Raw genomic sequence first — 19,174 nt, forward strand, 5'->3', positions numbered from 1 at the left:
CTCAGCTCGTAGTCGTTGTCAGTGGAAGACTCCTCGCGTGAGGTCATCCATTTTGTGTTCCCAGGCCTCTTGTGCTAAACATTGCCCACATTTTGCACGAAAGGCTATTTTCTTTATTTATAGCAACGGAAAAGCTTAACAAAAGCCTCCTGAGAAAAGTTTGCCAAACCCAAACTAAATGCTGTATCAAGACACCTTGAACAGAACTGGGTTCAGGCTAGAGGGTGCTCCACTGTTTTACAGTATAGTGATCCTGATGTAAATGGAACTTGGAGGTGTTTTGGATTTATTATGAAAAATGGGTGTGGGTGCAAGAAAAAATAACGGTATAACAAAGGAGAATTCCCTGGATGCCAAGATCCAGGTTTGGGGCAAGTACTCTTGGTAGAAAACCCCCAGCAGATATTTAAAATCACAAAATATACAGCAAGTAAAGCATTATACCTTTAAAATATGCCCTTCCATGTTCTTTCCAAAGTTCCCCACTTCCCCTAGCACAGAAAAAGATCACACATTAGGCAAGTTAAAACTGTTTACTTATGAGGTCTCCAAAGGTCAGATTCATGTGCTTTTCCATACAGCATTCGGGAAAGGTTGCACAGGCAGTAAACCTAGGCTTAGTGGTGAAAGTTCCTAAATTATTGGCTTGTCAGAGTCATTTGGTTAAGCTGCAGCAACAAGCTTAGCCGCTTCATATGTTGAGCTTCTCAGGTGGGGGGGGGGGGAGAAAGGCTTCATTACCTAGTCCCTCCCAAGGTGAGCTAAGCCTGCGACAGCATAATTGCATTTTAAAATTTACAGATAACATCATCTTTTCTTCTACATTTACGTACATAGTCTATTTATTCTTCTATACATGTTCATATCCTCAATATAATAATTGACTTCCCCCTACCTCTTGACAGCTTCACCATCTCTCTTTATTTCATTTTCTTTTGTACTGTGTTCTAGTATACTTTCAAACTTCTCTTTATATAGGATATCTCCTCTAATTGTCTTTAATTTTGTGAAATGTACTCTAGGCACATCCAAGTTTTGTTTTGGGAACCATGTTTACACATATAATTTTTAAAAACAATCCCATTCTTTTTAAACCCTTATGTTCGAGTGATTTCTTATTGCTTCTGTCATTTTGGCTAGCTCTACATATTCACACAATTTCATTTGCCACTCTTCTTTAGTTGGTTTGTTCCTTAGCGTGTTTGTTATATGAGGCTACTTACTCTGCAATGAGTTCGTGGTATGAAAGATGCCCAGCCCTGCCTCACAGGGTTGTCATGAGGTCATTATGGAGATAGAGGAGAATTGCAACTCGTGTGCATTTGATGTGTGCACATTCAGCTGTACACACATGGTAAAAAAAAAATTAAAAAGAGGGTGGGGTTGCAGGGGAATACTTTTGCAATCCCACCCACCATTGACCCAATGTGCTATGACACTATTAGCGAGTTTGACTTTAGGTGCAATCCCCAGAACGTAACCCCTGTACACCACCTTGAGCTCCCTTAAGGTAAAGGTAAGGTGTAAGCGCAATACTAAATGAATAAAACTTGAATAACTGTTTATAATATTTAAGCTTATAATAATATTCCTCTTGCTGTTTGTTTATTTGTGCGATTTTTAGATTGCCTTTAAGTGACACTATCATTTGAAAAGGTGAACAACTGCACCTGGTATCAAAACTACAATTTTAACATTGTAAGGTTTGCAACTCATGAATAAACACAAAGTGGAAGCACGGCAAACAGGGAAATTGTTTCATTGATTATTAATTAGGTAACAGAATTTTTTTTATTAAAAAAGGGGGGGACAGGAGACAAGAGTGTAATTTAAAAGTGGTTTCATTCTCTACTCCCAAGCTGTTTGTGCCTCACCATAATATTTCTCCATGCCAGTCTAGAAGGAAGCACTCACTTAGGAAAAAATGTTCTGGCTTATTATAACTTTGTTTAACATTAAAGCTAAACATTTACACTAAGCAGAGTGCAACTACAAATGCATTCTTCTATTATTGCCATTCCAAAAAAAAAATGTTTCCCATGTTCCAAGAGAAAGACAATGTAATTGTAACCAATTCCACTTTCTAACTCTGTATACTGTACAGCAAACATGATTTTAAAAAGTTTATCTGCAATTTCAAAATCTACATTCGCCCTATACATTTTCCAGGTAGAAGCATGGAGATGTATCACATGTCAGAGACACTCAAGGTCCAATTTTTAAAAGAAATATCCCCCTAGGGTATTCTTGGCTTTTTCTTTAAAAATTCATTCTCTGAAGTATCGGATTTCTAGAGCGAGAGCTGAAGCACTGAACAAAACATTCGACACAAGCTAAACAAAGGGTTTTATTTCACTATCTTTGCTCTCAGATATATTCCTGTGTTCGTGGTTTAATAAATAGGTTATCTAGATTCTAACTGATCACCACTATAAGCCTAAGGAAGTGAGTTTTATAAAATATGGATGATCAGGAAACCATGGTAACTACAGTTCAGCTCTGAACAGAACTTTAGTTGGGGTTTTTGGGAGGCCATCATTGTGTTAGAAAGAAAGAATAAGTTATTTTAACAAATTTGTCATCTTATATTAGGGTGACCAGATGAGGACAGGAGCCCTATACCTTTAATAGGGAAGGGAATTTAATCAAGTGTGGGTTGTCATGCAAGCTCTGCTTGGTGAAACTCCCTCTTTTGCAAAACCATTAAAGATGCAGCTTCTGGCCAACCTGACTCATCCAACTATGTGACAATAGTAATCTATGTTTGCTACATATCGCCTCCACAACCTGCTTTTGGGGGCAATGGTGTGTAATTGTTTCCACCCTGGTAAGTCATTCTGAATTCAGCTGGGCTTCCTCCCAGGTAAGTAGTGTTAGAACTGAAGTCTTAATGCTTCATTCTCTTTAATCAAATAAATGAAATGTAAATATACTTCCCTTTATCACTGTATTGTGCCTTGTGACTGTAGAAACTGAGTGTCTAGAAACTGAGTGTCACTCTCCAAGGTCTATTTCAGGATCCTTTTTCCATTTAATAGGAATTGTTATTCTTTGGGGGACAGCCTGGCACCAGTCTTGTTCAACTTACATTTGTCTTGATAAGCCTACTGCACCCTATTCTACTTCTCTGGTTCAGGGGTGGAGAACCTATAGCTTTCAAGATGTTGTTGGGACTCCATTTCCCAACAGCTCCAGCCAGCATGGCCAGGGGTGGGGGTGAAGAGAGATGTAGTCCAACAATGCTTGGACAACCAGAGGTTCTTCATCTCTGCTTTAGATCTCCATCCCTGCCTATAGAATCAGGATTCAAAACGACCTTAACGAATTGGAGAACTAGGCGCAAACAAAATGAATTTCGATAGGGACAAATGTCAGGTTCTACACTTAGACAGGAAGACAATCTGCACAGATATAAAATGGGGACACCTGGCTTGCCAGCTGTACATGTGAAAAGGATCTAGAGGTGTTAGTAGACCACAAGCTTAACATGAATCAATAGTAATGCCATTCTAGTCTGTATCGACAGAAGTACAGTGAGCAGATCAAGGGAAGTTTTCTCCAGCTCCAGAGACTAGGAACTTAATCAATGGCTTCAAGTTTAAGAAAGGAGATTCTGACTAAACATCAAGAAGAACTTTTTGATGGTAAGAGCTGTTTGACAGTGGAGTGGACTCCCTTGGGAGGTGGTGGACTCTCCTTCCTTGGAGGTTTTTATACAGAGGTTGGGTGGTCATCTGTCGTGGATGCTATAGTTGAGATTCCTGTATTGCAGGGGGTTGGGCTAGATGACCCTTGGGGTTCCTTCCAACTCTATAATTCTATGAACACTTGAGTTGGGAAAGACCTGTTTCTGTTACCATGGAAAAAAAACTGCTGACAATTGACAGTATTGAGCTAGATGGACACAAGGTCTGACTCGCTATAAGGCAGCTTCCTATGTTCACACATAATTGATGCCTGAGGCTAAAAACAAGATGTCAGCTCTGTGGAGACACATCAAAGCACTTGATTACACACACATTCAACACAGCATTGCTAACTGCTTTCCAGCAATCCTGCTTTCCAACTGTGAACTGTTTCCTTTTGAATGGACACTGGGTCGTGAAGAGGAAGCCACATAAAAATGGTTGTTGACAAAGAAACAGCCTATGCAATGTGTAAAAGCCAGCTGCTTCCTCCCAAGACAGCCTATATACATCTCAGCACCAAATGCCATTATTGAAGCTGGTTTCATCATTACCTAATAGGAAATACAATTTTAGATTGCAAATGATATCACTCAAGAGTTGTGACATGAGCTTGAAATGTATCATTTCTTTTAGTCATTAAGCTAGGGAAGAAAAAGAGAGATAAAATTGTTGGTTTTAGTTTTCAGTTGCCGCAAAACAATGAAGGTTTAAAAACACCAGGGCAAAAAATCCCATGTCCTGTCCTGGCCAATCAATATATCTGCAACTAACATGCGTTCATATGATTGTTTGTTTGTTTTTGTGTTTGTTTGTTTGTGTTTGTTAAATTGTAATTTTGTAATTTTAAATAATAAAGAATTATTCTAAAAAAATAAAATAACATGCGTTCATATAAGCAAAAGACAGAAAGGCTGGGCGCCATTGTAGGGGTTATTTAAATTTGCCTTAATTAAGAACTATGCACACACATTTAATGTCATTACCAAACAAAGTGGGGAGGGAGGGGTGTCCCCAAATTTTATTCAAATTTTGTTTGTAGAAAAAGAAGTTTTATTTCTCTCTGTGATAGACAGAGGTAGCCTTGGGAGGGATGATAATATTCACATGAAGAAGCAGTTCTGAGCTGGGGAACGCAGCTTGAGTACTCTCTACGCATCAACGTCTCCTTCAGACAGGCTTCCTAATTACTGGCAGTGAGCTGAATCTGGACTAAGTCATAATTAGAGCAAACCCACTGAAATAAGTGGGACTTATGATAGCCAAGGGACGTGGATGGCGCTGTTGGTTAAACCACAGAGCCTAGGGCTTGCCGATCAGAAGGTCGGCGGTTCGAATCCCTGCAACGGGGTGAGTTCCCATTGTTCGGTCCCTGCTCCTGCCAACCTAGCAGTTTGAAAGCACAAAGTGCAAGTAGATAAATAGGTACTGCTCCGGTGGGAAGGTAAATGGCATTTTCGTGCACTGCTCTGGTTTGCCAGAAGCGGTTTAGTCATGCTGGCCACATGATCCAGAAGCTCCCTCGGCCAGTAAAACGAGATGAGCGCAGCAACCCCACAGTCGTCCATGACTGGACCTAACGGTCAGGGGTCCCTTTACCTTTACCTCTATGATAGCCAATGGGACCTAAGTAGGTCATGACTAATTTAAGTCCCATTGATTTCAATGGGCCATATCCAACACTGTAGCTTCACTGGCAGAAGGAACTTCCATGGGTACAATGGAAGCAGTTGGGGGGGGGTACTGGAATAGTACTGGAAACGGCTCAATGTTTCTAAGCATGTCTGGATACAACCCAATATATTAATACAAGCCTTTCACACACGCACAGCAAAAATGGAAGCAGCATGCGTGCATAAATCTTGTGTGTGTTTGTATTTAGGTTAACATCTATTCTGTGTTAATTTGTTACAGGGTATATTATTGTTTTCATTCAACGCCATCATCAGGCTGGATACACTTTTCATTCACAGAAGGACCACTTCTGTGAATGGGAGGATTTGAGATCTGTCAGAGGCTCATAGGAAGAGAGGAGGCAATTTTCTGAAGTTCCCCCTCCATCCTTACAGAGCAGTTTAGGGGAGACTGCCCCCCTTCTGTGAGTAGGAGTGTTCCACAAAAAGAGTTCTTATAATGGATCTTTGGATCCAGTCCCATAGGAAAAAGACCTGTCTCAGAGAGATTAGAATCTAAAGTTTGACAATGGAGAAAGAAAAGAGGTAAGTGGCTATGGAACAGGCAAAGGATGAATGTGAACAAATGCAGTTAAGTTACACATACTGTACTTAGGATATGTTAGGGTTGGAGATGTCTCCTGTATCTCCTGGAATCATGGAGCTCAGTGTATAGTTTTGTTAGGTATTGCTGAATCAGACTGACAAATATTTGACCAAGTATGCTCCTCCCTGTATGGTTTCAAACATCTAAGAGAAAGTGAGAGATAAGAGCTGGCAATCAACAAGATGAAAGTAACCCTTTTGCTATGTTGGCCTTGGGTGAAAAATGCCATGGACTGTTTATTTTCCCCACAAGGGGGGGGGGGGGAATCAAACTTTGCACATTGCAACAGTGAGATATTTAAAACCAGACTGAATAAAGCACATGAAAAAGGCCTGAAAGGAACAATATCATAATGGCAGCTGGATTCACTTAGCCAGCACTAATGCACAGAAAGGAGGAAAAGGCATACATGTACATGCATTTGGCCTGAGGCTGTGGATGGGTTTTGATCACCCATTCTCAATACACATCTGGAAGATCAGGTTAAACATTGCAAATGAAAGCACTCTTGGATGAGTCCAGTCAGCCAATATCGATTTGATATATCAGACAACCTGAGTCTGGGAAATCAAAGAGCATCCTCCAGAGAGTTGGAATGGCAGAAAAAGAGGACCAGAAGCCCTAATTAAGTCATTGCAGTGTTCATTAATTCATGTAGAAGCAAGGAACATTTTTCAACAGAGCACAGCAAATCTCATGTTAGTATTGCACGACCCCATTCTGACTGGCAGTAGTTTAACAATCTGTGTAAGTACTAAATCAGAATATTTCTGCTGCCATGGAATTTTGAAAACGAAACTTTTCATTTTGTTAAAAGATCAAGTTTCTGGCCCTCATGGTTACACGGAAATATTTAAAAGATTAATACAATTCTGCACTCTTATTTCCCTAGGACCCACTTTTTCTTTTTCTTTTTACCCAGACCTCAAAACACTGGAATTAAAATCCCAAATTAGGAAAACCACTTGGTAACAACTGAAAAATGCATGTAATTTAATCAAGCATTTCTATCTAATTTGCATTTATTAACAAGAGAATTTGACTTTAATATTCAAATGTTGTTTTTTAATAATAATAAAAAGTATAGCATGCAAGTCTAGCAGGCATCACCAACCTTTTTTGGCGAGTGGGCACCTTTGGAATTTGAGAAGGTGCCACGAACACCAGTCACAAAATGACTGCCATGGGGGTATGGCAGGGCCGGCTCTAGGTAGACCCCCGGTGGCGCAGGGCACCACGGCGCTGGCCCGCCAGGAGGGCGCCGCGAGCTGCGCCTCCCGCTGGCTGGCCGGTCTGCCGGTTCGACAACCGCGCTGGGAAACGGGGGGGGGCGGAGTGATCCGTCGCTCCACGGCGCCAGGGGCGCTTAAGACGGCCCTGGGGTATGGCATAACACAAATGGTTGCCACATCATCCACCATTATCACTTACAGAGTAGCTCTTTGCACTTCCCCTCAATGGGAGGGTGGGTGTCCAATCAAGGCACCAATAAGATGTTTAAGGGAGTGTCTCCAATACAGGAGAAGCAGAACCAGTGCAAACAAACTGAGCAGGAAGAGCCAATACGTCTCTGGTGCAGTGTTGATTTCTGAAGGAGCATTTATTGCAGTCTTTTGCAGGTGCCATAGGCGGTACTGACAGAGCACACTAGCACCCACAGGGCTTGCATTAGCATCCCCTGATCTAGATTCAATTACTCAGTCTCTATAACTGAGGGTTGTTTGCTTCTTCTACACATGAAAAATACTTGCTTTGAACTTGGAGGATCTCAACTGTAAACATTTTTAAAGTCAGTCCAACTGAGTATTAACATGCTTACTTCCAGGTAAGTATAGATAAGAACACAACTTGACAGCACCCAGTGCGACACAGAACTGTCTCACAGTTATACCCAGATATGTGAATATCACCCACAATACTCTCTGTCTATGGCACAAACTATCAAAGAACTGAACAACTGTATGACAAGAACAATACCACCCTTTGTCCTCAATCGTTCACTTCTACGGCTGGCATTACATCTTGTATCATAACTGCTGAATATGTTATGCATTTTAGTTCTTAGAGCAAAGAGTAGACAAGTGATAGCCACTGTCTTCAGTTGTTTTAAGGAGGGATCAGTTATATTCCTGGATAATAAGTCTACCAGTAGTGATTTGCCAAGACTAATAGAACAGGCACCCCCAAACTTTGGCCCTCCAGATGTTTTGGACTACAATTCCCATCTTCCCCAACCACTGGTCCTGTTAGCTAGGGATCATGGGAGTTGTAGGCCAAAACATCTGGAGGGCCACAGTTTGGGGATGCATGCTAATAGAACCTTCAAATTTAGTAGCAGTCTACCGGGAAAGCACAATAGGAGGAGCCAGCTATGGCCTTCAGGCTGTGTTGTAAGTGGGTTTTCTGGTTAATCAATGTGTGAAGCAGAATGCTTGGCTAGATATACTTTTAGCCTATTAATCAGAAAAGCCTTTCCCGTACACCAGCAGTTTTACATTTACTAAGATAACGTCTTCTGAAACACTGGTGCTAATACCAGCCCAATACATTTTGCTGTCAGGAGCAAAGCTGAGCTTTAAAATGAACAAGATTACAAGTAGATCCTGGTTAACTTAGCAAACTGAACCTTGTGAAAAATAATGTCATTTAAGGTTGAATTCGCAAAAAGCAAGCTGCACATCTGATAGGCTACTTCCACAGGGTCATTGGCAGAAATATGAAGAAAGATGCCAATATTAATAATGCTCTTGATATCCACTCTGTCTTGTGCATGACCTGGCTGTCAGGTAGAGGACTGGTAAGGAGGGCTGACGCAATAACTCCTGCCTTTTTGTCCTTCTCCAAGGCTGTGATTACTCCTTGCCTCATCTACTATTTCACTTCTGTTCAAAGTGGATGATGACAACATGACAAAGATTAGTGTTGATATCTGTAGGATTAAACAAATTCCCTTGATACCTGTCAGTGAACAGTTGGAAGGGGAAAGCTATTCTCTGGTGCTCAGCTTGTGTTCAGTAGTCAAAGCTGGTGGGAAATTGTAGGTATGGAACATCAGCAAAATAGCATACAGCTCCAGCAAAACATTCCACCCACATCCAAAACATAGTTTGGAGTTCCATGAAAATACTGTACTATAGGTGGAGTGCAACATGGCATTAAGGCAATTGTTACCAGATTTACCACCCTTGGTACTTTCAAATATTGGAGCCAATGGATCTGAAAGCCCTCAGTTTGTCCCATGTTGTAGCAACTAACATTTCCATCCTCTTCAGATCTTTTCACTGAGGTTTGTCCTGCAGTGACTATGTTCGTGTCCTGGCCTGCACTGCACAGGAGCATAACCAGAACTGCACATTGACTGAGCTGGCTCAGCTAAAGAGAAGAAACCGAGGGTTCATGTACGGTCACTGCCTTGGATCTCTGACGAGAAAGTCAAGCAAAAGAATTTTGCCAATAAAGCGTAACAGAAAAAATGGGACACCCACCTAGGAAAGAGTCAAGGTTCTTAAATAGCTATTCAAAAATGCTCTGGGAAGAAATGCCCTAACCACTGTCTTTCTGCGGGCTTGGATTTGCACCTACCAGTCTACCCATTAACATAGGTGCACCCACAAGACTTCATCCCCATCCCATTGTTTTCCTGGACCTCTCCCCTCTACATGCAGGTGTTTCTCGATCCTGATCATTTCAGACTTTCCAAGGATTAAAAAAAAATCTGTATTAAAAGGATGGAAGGTTCAGGGCACCACTGGAATGGGGAGGGCATCATGTGGGCATCCCTACATTAATGGGGAGATAGGAAAGTGCAAGTCTACATTTTGCTCCAATGTGCAAAAGCCCTGTAAGGCTCAGGTCAGGAGCAGGAGAACGTAAGCAGTCTTCCAGAATAGCAGAGCTGAATGTGTATGAGGAACTGAGGGACACCCCTGCCAAATGTGCATCCAGGTCAAAATAATAAGTTGGGTCAAACAAGCCCAGATGGCTCAAAATAACACAACATGTGCCTCCTGCTCCATGGAAAGGGCAAAGAATGGTCAGCCAATTTGACCAGAGGGCAACATTCTTGTGCATGAATAAACTGGGATTGCCATTATAGACTCAGGGCTGGAGACGAGCTAAGCATCATCTAGTCTAGTTCATGTCTGTCCTGCACCAAACACTCCACCCAAAACCTAGCATGCTACCAATGCTCATCAAAAACAAGCAAGGATGTGGCAGAGGAACTTTGTTTGCAGCAGGACTATTTAAAACAGCCTGCAAAACTGATTTTAAATTGAACGAGAAGAGCTCTTTAAAAACAAAACAAAACTACACCCATATACTCATCCTGTGTGCTTTTCAGACCACCTGGGAAGGTGCAGCCTGTTCCAAACGTTTCTGGTGTCCTTCTTATATAGGCTATGTTACAAAACACTGCACCAGAGAGAGACGATTGCGCCAAATTGAAATGCTTGGAAAAACCCTTCCCCCATGCTCACCTTCTTCCTTGGTGGCAAAGGTGCTTCATAAACTTCATCAGTGGGGCACAGCACACACTCAGAAACCCTATCCCACCCACTTCACTTTCCAAATCATTTCTCTGGCTCTTTGCAAGCCCAAACAGCCAGGACATGCAGCCTTGGCACAATTGGACATTAATGGCACCCCCCCCCTCCCATACAAGCATTATTCAGCCCCCATCTATATACTCACATAATGCTTGGATGGGTTTCGCCTTTTTTCCACGTCCACCACATTAGCATCCAGCACGCTGTAGGACAGCATCTTCGTCCCCAGGAAAACCAGGAAATGCAAACAGAGTCCAGATGTATCCTTGTATTATGATGAGTGTGCTTATTCTTTCAGGATGGCTCCTTGGCGCTCAAGGAGGATTTCCTAGGAAGCTGGTGCCTTCCCTTCTCTCTCTCCCTTTTTTCTTTTCTTCGTTGCTGGCACCAGAAGAGAAGCAAAACTTCCCCAAGCTTCAACAGAAGGAGATGTTTTTTAAATATATATATATACTGTATATATATTGGAAACTGCACCAATCTTGGAGCGCCTGGTCACACCGCTCACGATCCTCCCCTTGGCCCTGGGAGGGAGGAAAGGGCAGAAATGGTCTTCGGCCACTTTCAAAAGAGCTCGGCTCTTATATTCTGGTGGAACTAAGGGGGTTCCTTCTGGTCCAAGGCTGCGTTTAGATGGATGGGAGGGAGTCTCTATTCAGTCCCCCCTCCCCCCCCCGCCCTAAAGGCGGATCAAGTTTTGCAGTCCCTTTACGGATCCCCGGCGCGGTGTCCCGCGTGCGCGCGTGTCTATATCCCTGCCTGCCTCCTTTTCCCTCGTCCCTACACCCGAGTCGCCGCTGCGCGGTTCTCTTCAGTCCCAGCTTCGTGCCTAACAGCGGCGGATCCTTGGCAACGCACCTTGGTGCAGCTGCTGTTGCTTCTGCTGCAGCCGCCCCGGGGGAAGGAAGGAAGGAGGCAGGCAGGCAGGCAGAAGGCGGCGGGCCGGCTCGGGCAGAGAGGCGAGCGAGCGGCTGGGCGCGAAGCTCCCTTCCCCTGCCTTCTCGGCTTCGCCTCCTGCTGCCGCGATCTGCTCTCCGCGCCGAACAAGGCGAGGGGCTGGAGGAGGGGGAGGGGGAGGGGGCGGCCGGTCGGGAGGCAGGAGGGCTGGGCTTTGCTTGCCGCCCGCGGAGGGGGCCCGGTCTTCCCCCGGACAGGAGATCCGAAAGGGGAGTGGGCGATCACCTCTCCACACCCAAGCCCCGAGGGGGCGCTGAGCGGCCGAGGAAGCTTTGCCCGGGCGGCTCCGCCCCCTTCAGAAATAACGACTTTGCGAGCCGCTGGGGGGGTGGGGAGAAGTTCCCCGGGGACGGGCAAGAAAAGAAAGGCAGAGGCGATCTCCTCTAGAAACAGATCTCTCCAAGAAGACGGAACCACCGGCTCCCTTTGGGGACTGCTGTTCTTGGGCTGGAGAAGGGCGAGAGGAAGGGAACATATGGTTCTCATGCCCGTGGCCAGTTCTCTCAAATCTACCATCGTGTGTGAAATCAACTCCCATTTACCTGGGAGTAAACCCGGTTGAATTCTTTGGGGCCGACTCCTAATTAGACGTGGTTACCGGTAGGTTAGCAGCCCTAATAAGGGTCTGCAGTTGGACCTGCAATGCCACTGCCCCCCAACCCCTCCCGCCTCCCTTGTTGCTGGCATCCAACTGTCCCGAGAGGAGTGAAGTCAAAGTTAGCAGCAACGATGTGACCTCCCTGGGGTGCAAGTAGTGTTGTGTGGCAGTGTGTATGGAGGTCCTGGGCTGCTCAAATGACAAGACCCCTGTCTCAGCCACGCTAATGCGGTTCAAACAAAAGCAGAGCAAGATGTTTGGCACCAGCTTAGCTGCAGGCCTTGCTGGAAGGAGACCTATAAGGTGCCATCCTACCCAAGGGCGTACCCACCATGGGGCAAGTTAGGGCAGCTGCCCTACTCTAGAAGCCAGCTGGCAGCTGCCCCTCTCTAGAAGCAAAAGGACGCAGCGAGGGAGAGGAGGGGAGAGAGCGCAACACCCTCCTGCTGGAGCTCGCCCGGGCTGCCTCCCCACAGCCTTCGCTCGTTCAGCTCATTCTGCTGCTGCTCTTACTAGAGCAAACAAGGAGGGGGGAATGGAGAACCAGAATTGGAAGAGCTGGGGTGTGGATTAAAACACTGTACGTAAAACACCACACTCACTCTGATGTTCCTCCCAGGGATCGCGGTGGGAGGGAGGGGGGAAGAGAGAGAGAGAGAGAGAGAGAGAGAGAGAGAGAGAGAGAGAGAGAGAGAGAGAGAGAACTTGAAGCTGGCTGCTGAAGGATTGAAGTCTCTCTCGCGTGCGCGCGCAAAGAGAGGAGGCTGGACAGGGCGAGCCTTCCAAAGCTCCTGTGCCAGTATTTAAGATACAATTTGTTTCCTTGTTTCAGGTAGCAAATGGTCGGCACCACAGCTTTTACTCTTGTCCTTGGGGAGGGGGGATCTTTATCAGTTTAATGAAACCTCCAGCGATAATGAGGTGTGAAAGGAGTTCCGTTTTAACTGGGTGGTTTTGCATAAGGAGGCTTGGAAGGCATGGGAATGCAATGGTGTTATATCTTTCCCAATTGTCCTCCCTCCTTTGTGTCTTTTATCATCCAAGCTGTTTGGGCAGCCACTGTGTGATGTGATCTTAAAAGATGTGTGTTAGAAAGGGTGGGCATGGATGTCTCAGTTTTCTCTTTCAGCCTTAAAGGGCCAGCACCCCTTTATTGCTATAAAGCAGGCATGTCCAACAGGTAGATCATGATCCACTAATAGATCACTGGACGTCTGTGGTAGATCACTGGCTCCCCCCAAAGAAGCTCAGCAACTTTGGCTCCCCTAAAAAAAGCTCTACATCTTTGCCCTGAAGCCCCCAAAACAGGGCTTTCCTTCCTAAATAAAGCTAAACTTTGACCTGAACCCGCTAAAACATGGATGGCTTTCCTTCCTAAAAAAAAGCTCAACAACCTCAACCTGAACCCCCAAAAGGGGGTAGATCAATCACTGCTAGTTTTTAACTCTTGGAAGTTGGCCACCCCTGCTATAAAGAGTCTGCATGTAGCTTCATTGGAAGCGATGGTATGTTGGCATTGACAACAGATATTTTTTATGTTGTTATGTATTACGGTTTTTAGTTTCTTTGCTGTCTCACCAATAGAAAAACCTGGGTGGTCACTGTTAGGGAATTTTATGGGGGGGGCACCCAAACGAGGCTTCATTTGGGAATCAAGATTGGCACAAATGCCCTCAAGGGGACCCCATTTGATCCTACAACACCACTCTAGTATCGCACCAACACGAACCCCCTCAAGATCAAGCCCTGTGTAATAAAGGCTCCCTTTCCTACCCTTTCTCTGTTGCCTGAGACTCTATGTAACCATATTTCTTTATGAATGAATACAGTGTATCTTTATTTCTAAATGAACCCCCCTTTTGCTACTCTGGCCAAGGGCTCTCAGGGATGCAGGGAACAGCCATAATCCTTTAAGCAAGAGGTCAGGTAGCCAGGGTGGTGCTCCTCTGCATATCCATAATCCATTCAGGTACCATCTCCTGCCATTCCCAACCCTCCGAAGCCAGAGGCAATACTCACACCTGGACCCATTGTTCCCCCCCTCCCCCGCCAGGTACTCAAGGATCCCCTCCCAGATACTTACTGGTACTTGCTTAACAATGTTCTGGGACATCGTGCATTGTTACCGTATGTTAATCCTGTTTACCTCCTGTTTACCTGTATGCTAATGCCCCTTGCCCCTTCCCCTTTTCTGACGTTTTACCCTGTCACAAGTGATGTATGTATGATGCTTTCGATGTACATTATGGGATGGTGGTGGGAACTTTTAAAAGTTCTTGCAGCCCTGTTCATGGTGTTCAGTCTGGCATTGAACCTGCTGCGCAGTAATAAACCTTGCTGTTTGCTCCGGATCGTGGCTGGACTCCTTCCTTTTATACTCTGCAACGACCACAGGCCCTTGCCTGATGAGCTGGGTGGCTGAGCATTCTCGCACCCAGAATTTTGCCCTAACAGTCGTTTTTTATCTTTGGGCGATGCTCAGAACAAAACAGGAAGAAAGCAGGTGGTGGACTTTTGGGGGAATTGGAGTCCTTTTACTTCTTCTTCTCTCCTTTAGGAGGGATATAACTTTCCATCTCCTTCTCATAATGAACTTTGCCACTGTTTGCCATGTCTTCAAACTTGCCTATTTGTTTTGCTGACATTGTCCACCATTCAGACAATTGGGTTGCATTTCGCAGGGCAGAAGAGTCCGGACCTTGGTGTATTCAGCTTGCTAGGCTTACAGGAATCCGGACGTATGAAAGGGGTCGGTCTTGCTGTGGGCAGGATTCCTGCATTACCGGGGGGGTTGGACTAGATGACCCTGGGGTCCCTTTCAGGCCAGCTCTACAGGATTTCTGTGAGGGGTTCAAGTGAAAGGAGCGGCTGTAGATAGTTTCTGTGCTTCAGGCTGCTATCCTATACAGGCTTACCTAGGCATAGATTGATTTCTTAAGATGGTTGTGTGAAAATTATTATGGACAAAGTATAATTATGTAGCGCCTGTATTGTAGGCTCAGCTTATAAATATGTGTAAATAATCAATACATCATAAAGACACCACTATCTCCACTGTGGAAATATGAACCCTGGGTAAGTGCCTGGGCCCCTGGAATCTCACTGTTGTGGATATTGGGGTGGCATGGAACAATATTAAAACTTGCAGTTTGCCCCCCCTCCTCCATTCCCTCAATACTTTTCATATATCATAGAATCACAGTACTCCAGGTGAGGTCTGACCAGGGCAGAATACAGTGGTACTATTACTTCCCTTGATCTAGATGCTATACTCCTATTGATGCAGCCCAGAATGGGATAAGGCAAAAGATGGGATAAGGCAAAAGCAGGCAAACTTTAATTTATTTCTGTACAGCAGGCTTTGCTAAGCTGATTCCCCTCCGTGTGCTTTGGACTACAACTCCCATCTGCCTCTGGCAGCGCAGTTGTGGTCCAAAACACGTGGAAGGTGCCAGGCTGTCAAAGGATGCTGTTCATTCATAATATGAGTGCCCATGTGCGTAGTATGGGATATGCCTTGTCCTTGCTCTTGCGTAACCACAGCTGGTCCTCAGCAGGCTCATTGAGAATGTCCCTTTTTATAGCTGCTTGTCCTGACCTTTCTCTGATCCTCCTTATTATTTCCCTGGATTTCCCCCCTTTTGGTGTTATTAGACTGGAGTCAGTTTCACCTGGGCTCTGTAGCCCCACCCACGTCCCCACTTTGTGGCACCTCCCCTCCTGTGCCTTGGCCCCGCCCCTTGCCCCTCCCCTCCCATGCCTTGGGCCCACCCCTTGCCCCCCCCTAGTTTTGATCCTGGGTACGCCCCTGATCCTACCACCTTAGAAACTCCACCTTTACTTGCATGTTAATTCACATTCCTAACATGGACTATTTAACTTGCTCATTGCAAGCAACTGGAATCTCAATATGTATTCCTTGTGGATTTCAGATGAAATGTTCTGAAGAACCACAGGTAGTAATAAAGGGGATTCATTTCTAATTGCCATATACTCTTTATTCTGATATCAACCTGCTAGCTATTCAGTAGCAGGCTGGCTGCAACATAGCCAAAGTAACTTTCAGTGCTTGGTTTTTTTCAGAAGGCATAGCTGCAGCATGTGAATGTTAATTCTGCACGCACACACCCAAATCAATCTTACTGTCTTTATCATCATTGGTGGCTGGTGCCCAGTGGGGCTGGTAGGGCAGAAGGTAGGGAGGCCAGCAGCAGGTGGAGCCAGAGCCAATGGAGGTAGTGATATCTTATTTCAATCTTATCCTCCCTTTTGAGTTCTGCGAGGGCAACACTGAGACCAAGGAGGAGGAAGCTGACAGGCAATGCCACCCTCTAGACTGGTTGTTAAGTTAGAAGGCAGGGTAGGGTAGGGCTGGCTGAGGGCAGACATAGGCTGGTGGGGCAGTGACACATCCATCCTAATCGAACAGCTGCCACTGTAGTTCAGACATCGATAATGAGTTGTGCTTGCAAGAGAACAGAAAAATCTCAAGCAGGGCACAATGTTACTAGGACTGAAGTGCTAAGGAATAATATGTTGTCTTAATGACAGAAAGATAGCCAACTCTTGCATATCATGCTGAGCAGGCGAAAATAACTTAAATTAGCAGAAAAAGAAATTTACCATTTTAGCTCCAAAAGGTGGAAATTACAAAAATAATCAGGTGCACAAGTGTAAGACTGGTGACACTTGGCTTCACAGCAGTAAATTCAGAAAAAGGGAACAAGGGCTTTTAGTAAGCTACTGTCTCTACATGAGCTAGCAATGCTATGCAAGAGTCTAGGGCATTGTTAGGAGGTGATCTGGGAGAGCTGAGCCCTGGGTCTTTTACACACTTCAGGTCTTCTGCCCTTTCCCTTCCCTCTGAAAGTACAGTAGACCTAAAATTACATGCATATATATAACTTAGGAAATACAGCTTTTGTGTAAATCTTTATCATGGACCTGTGCTTTGAATCTTTCTGAAGACCTAATGTCCCTTAAGCTGGCGACATGATTGTACTGGACTATGTATTTTAAATGTTTGAAAATGATGCCAATAAAGGTTTTGATTGATTGAAGACCTAATGTCCCTGGCAACAGCTAAAAAGTTGACTGCAATTTAAGCTGTGTCAACAAAAGCATGAAAAGTAATGGCACCACTCTATTCTGCTTTGTTCATACCTCACCTCAACTGTGACCAGTCTAAGGAGAATACCAACAAACTAGGCCATGTCCAGAGAAGGGTGTCAAATATGGTGAGGGACTTGGCCTCTGAGGAGGAGAGTTTGGAGGAGATGTGCATGTTTAGCCTGGAACAAAAGACAAATAAGAGTAATGATGCTCAAGGTGCATGATTCACAGGAGCAAGCTCAACAATTATGTTAATTCTATCAGGAGCACCCAAATAATAGGTCAGGTTGCATCTATTGGGTACTGTGATTTCAAACTCCACTCCATCCACTATCAACTTATATTTACCTTTTATGGGCACTTGGCACTTCTGTGATACATATCAGTGAGGATACTGTGTGTGCAAATAAGTAAAGCGTTCCAGTTGATGCTAATTAGACATGCCCTATGACTGCCACAGAACTCCACTGTATTCTGGAATCTTGCCATTCATGATTTCTGGAAGGAGTCACGCATATAGATTAAAATATTACAATATCTTTTGGAATATACGGAAATTCAAGACTGACTTTAGGGAACCATTTCCCTGAGTGCAAATGTAATTTTATTTAATTAGGTGACTTTAAACCCACTCTTCATTAAATCAATCCCAGAATGGGGGACAACATGAAAAATAAACCCTTATACAGTACTGTATAAAACATCCATGTCTGACATTGAATATAACTGATCTGTAGAAAGGACTTTATGATCTGAAAATAGAGACCATGTATGTACTTTTGTAACCCAATAAAATATTTAACATGAAATATAAACAAAGCAATAAAAAGAGCAAACCACAACAACAATAATAAATCAAATAGTGGCATGAGCAGTCCTTACTTCATGGGATGACAGCATCAGTAACATATGCTGTTGGGTGCAAGTGCCTTGCAGAAAATGGCATTGCAATTAGCAATAGGCTGGAATCCCACCCTACATAGGAAATATGTAGCAAGTATCATTGCCAACAGCCAAATTACTATGGCAAATTACAAACAAGGATATACAACTAGTAACAGTGATAATCACACATAGAATAATTTCTGTGGGGAGAAAATGATTACATGGTCTATATTCAAGCATGCATAAACAGAGTTCAAGACATTGATTTTTATGTAGAAGGCTCCTTTGGAATGCTTTTGGTGAAAAGCATTACACAGAGTTGTGCAAATAAAGAGAGGGGTTATACCAAAATTTTCTCCCACAGTTTTCTTCATCAATTAGAAAAGAATTTGCATTTGAAATGTATCTAAGGTGAGAGAAAGCTTGTGAAATTTTCGTGGGTAGGGTGCAAGTTTTTTACCCCTATGCTTTTGAGGTGGTCAAGGGATATTTGTGATTGTCCTTTTTTTAATTCAACAAAATAAGCAGTGGTCCGCACTCTACAGACTTCCCAGGTGCCCAAGCTTCAGTTCAAGCCCAGGGGAAGACACCCTCCTATGCATTTTTTTTCCTGATCAGGAACTGTGGGCATCCAGGGAGGCTGCAGTGTGTTGGATAAGAGTTTACTGGAAAGAAAAACACACATTGAGACACCTTGCAACAATGTAATACCCTGCATTCATAAAAGGGTACAGAAATTGCAAAAAAAATGGAATGCAGATGTTAAGCACAGCACTAGTCACAAACCACTACAGGATACACAAATGTTCCACTTGGTGCCTTGTTTTAACCAATACTTTTAACCAATACTTTCATAGTTACACAATGTTCAGCCCCCCCTGCAAAAAATAAAAATAAAAAATCATGTTCCTATAACATTGTTTTAAAATCACAAACTATGGATCAAGAAGAATCCCCATATATCCAAACCAGACCTAAGAATTTGACCACCCCCAATGAGAACAGAGAGAGAGATGGCTACCTTAGATTAACAAAACAAAAGCAAGACACCCATATGAACCTTGGGTCTAAAGTAAACCCGGGATTTGCTTTGAAGGGAAGCCTAGGCT

At 44.1% G+C, this 19,174-nt stretch overlaps 1 protein-coding gene across 3 annotated transcripts in view; it reads right to left on the bottom strand.

Annotated features, from left to right (window-relative positions):
* SH3PXD2A (SH3 and PX domains 2A) overlaps nt 1-19,147 on the bottom strand; it is a 275,011-nt gene extending 255,864 nt beyond the window's left edge. For 2 of the 3 annotated variants that reach the window (XM_060274714.1, XM_060274716.1), the window contains exons 1-2: nt 17,529-19,147; nt 10,659-10,927 (exon numbers count right to left, since the gene is read on the bottom strand). In XM_060274714.1, coding sequence (XP_060130697.1) covers nt 10,659-10,730 — 72 coding nt within the window. In that variant the 5' untranslated portion in view covers nt 10,731-10,927; nt 17,529-19,147. Of the gene's footprint in view, nt 1-10,658; nt 10,928-11,371; nt 11,751-17,528 lie in introns of those variants that run through there. The other variant, XM_060274713.1, reaches the window with a different exon arrangement.
* Nucleotides 19,148-19,174: the final 27 nt, after the last annotated feature.

This window comes from Zootoca vivipara, chromosome 5 (genome assembly GCF_963506605.1).
Source record: "Zootoca vivipara chromosome 5, rZooViv1.1, whole genome shotgun sequence".
Taxonomy (NCBI): Eukaryota; Metazoa; Chordata; class Lepidosauria; order Squamata; family Lacertidae; genus Zootoca; species Zootoca vivipara.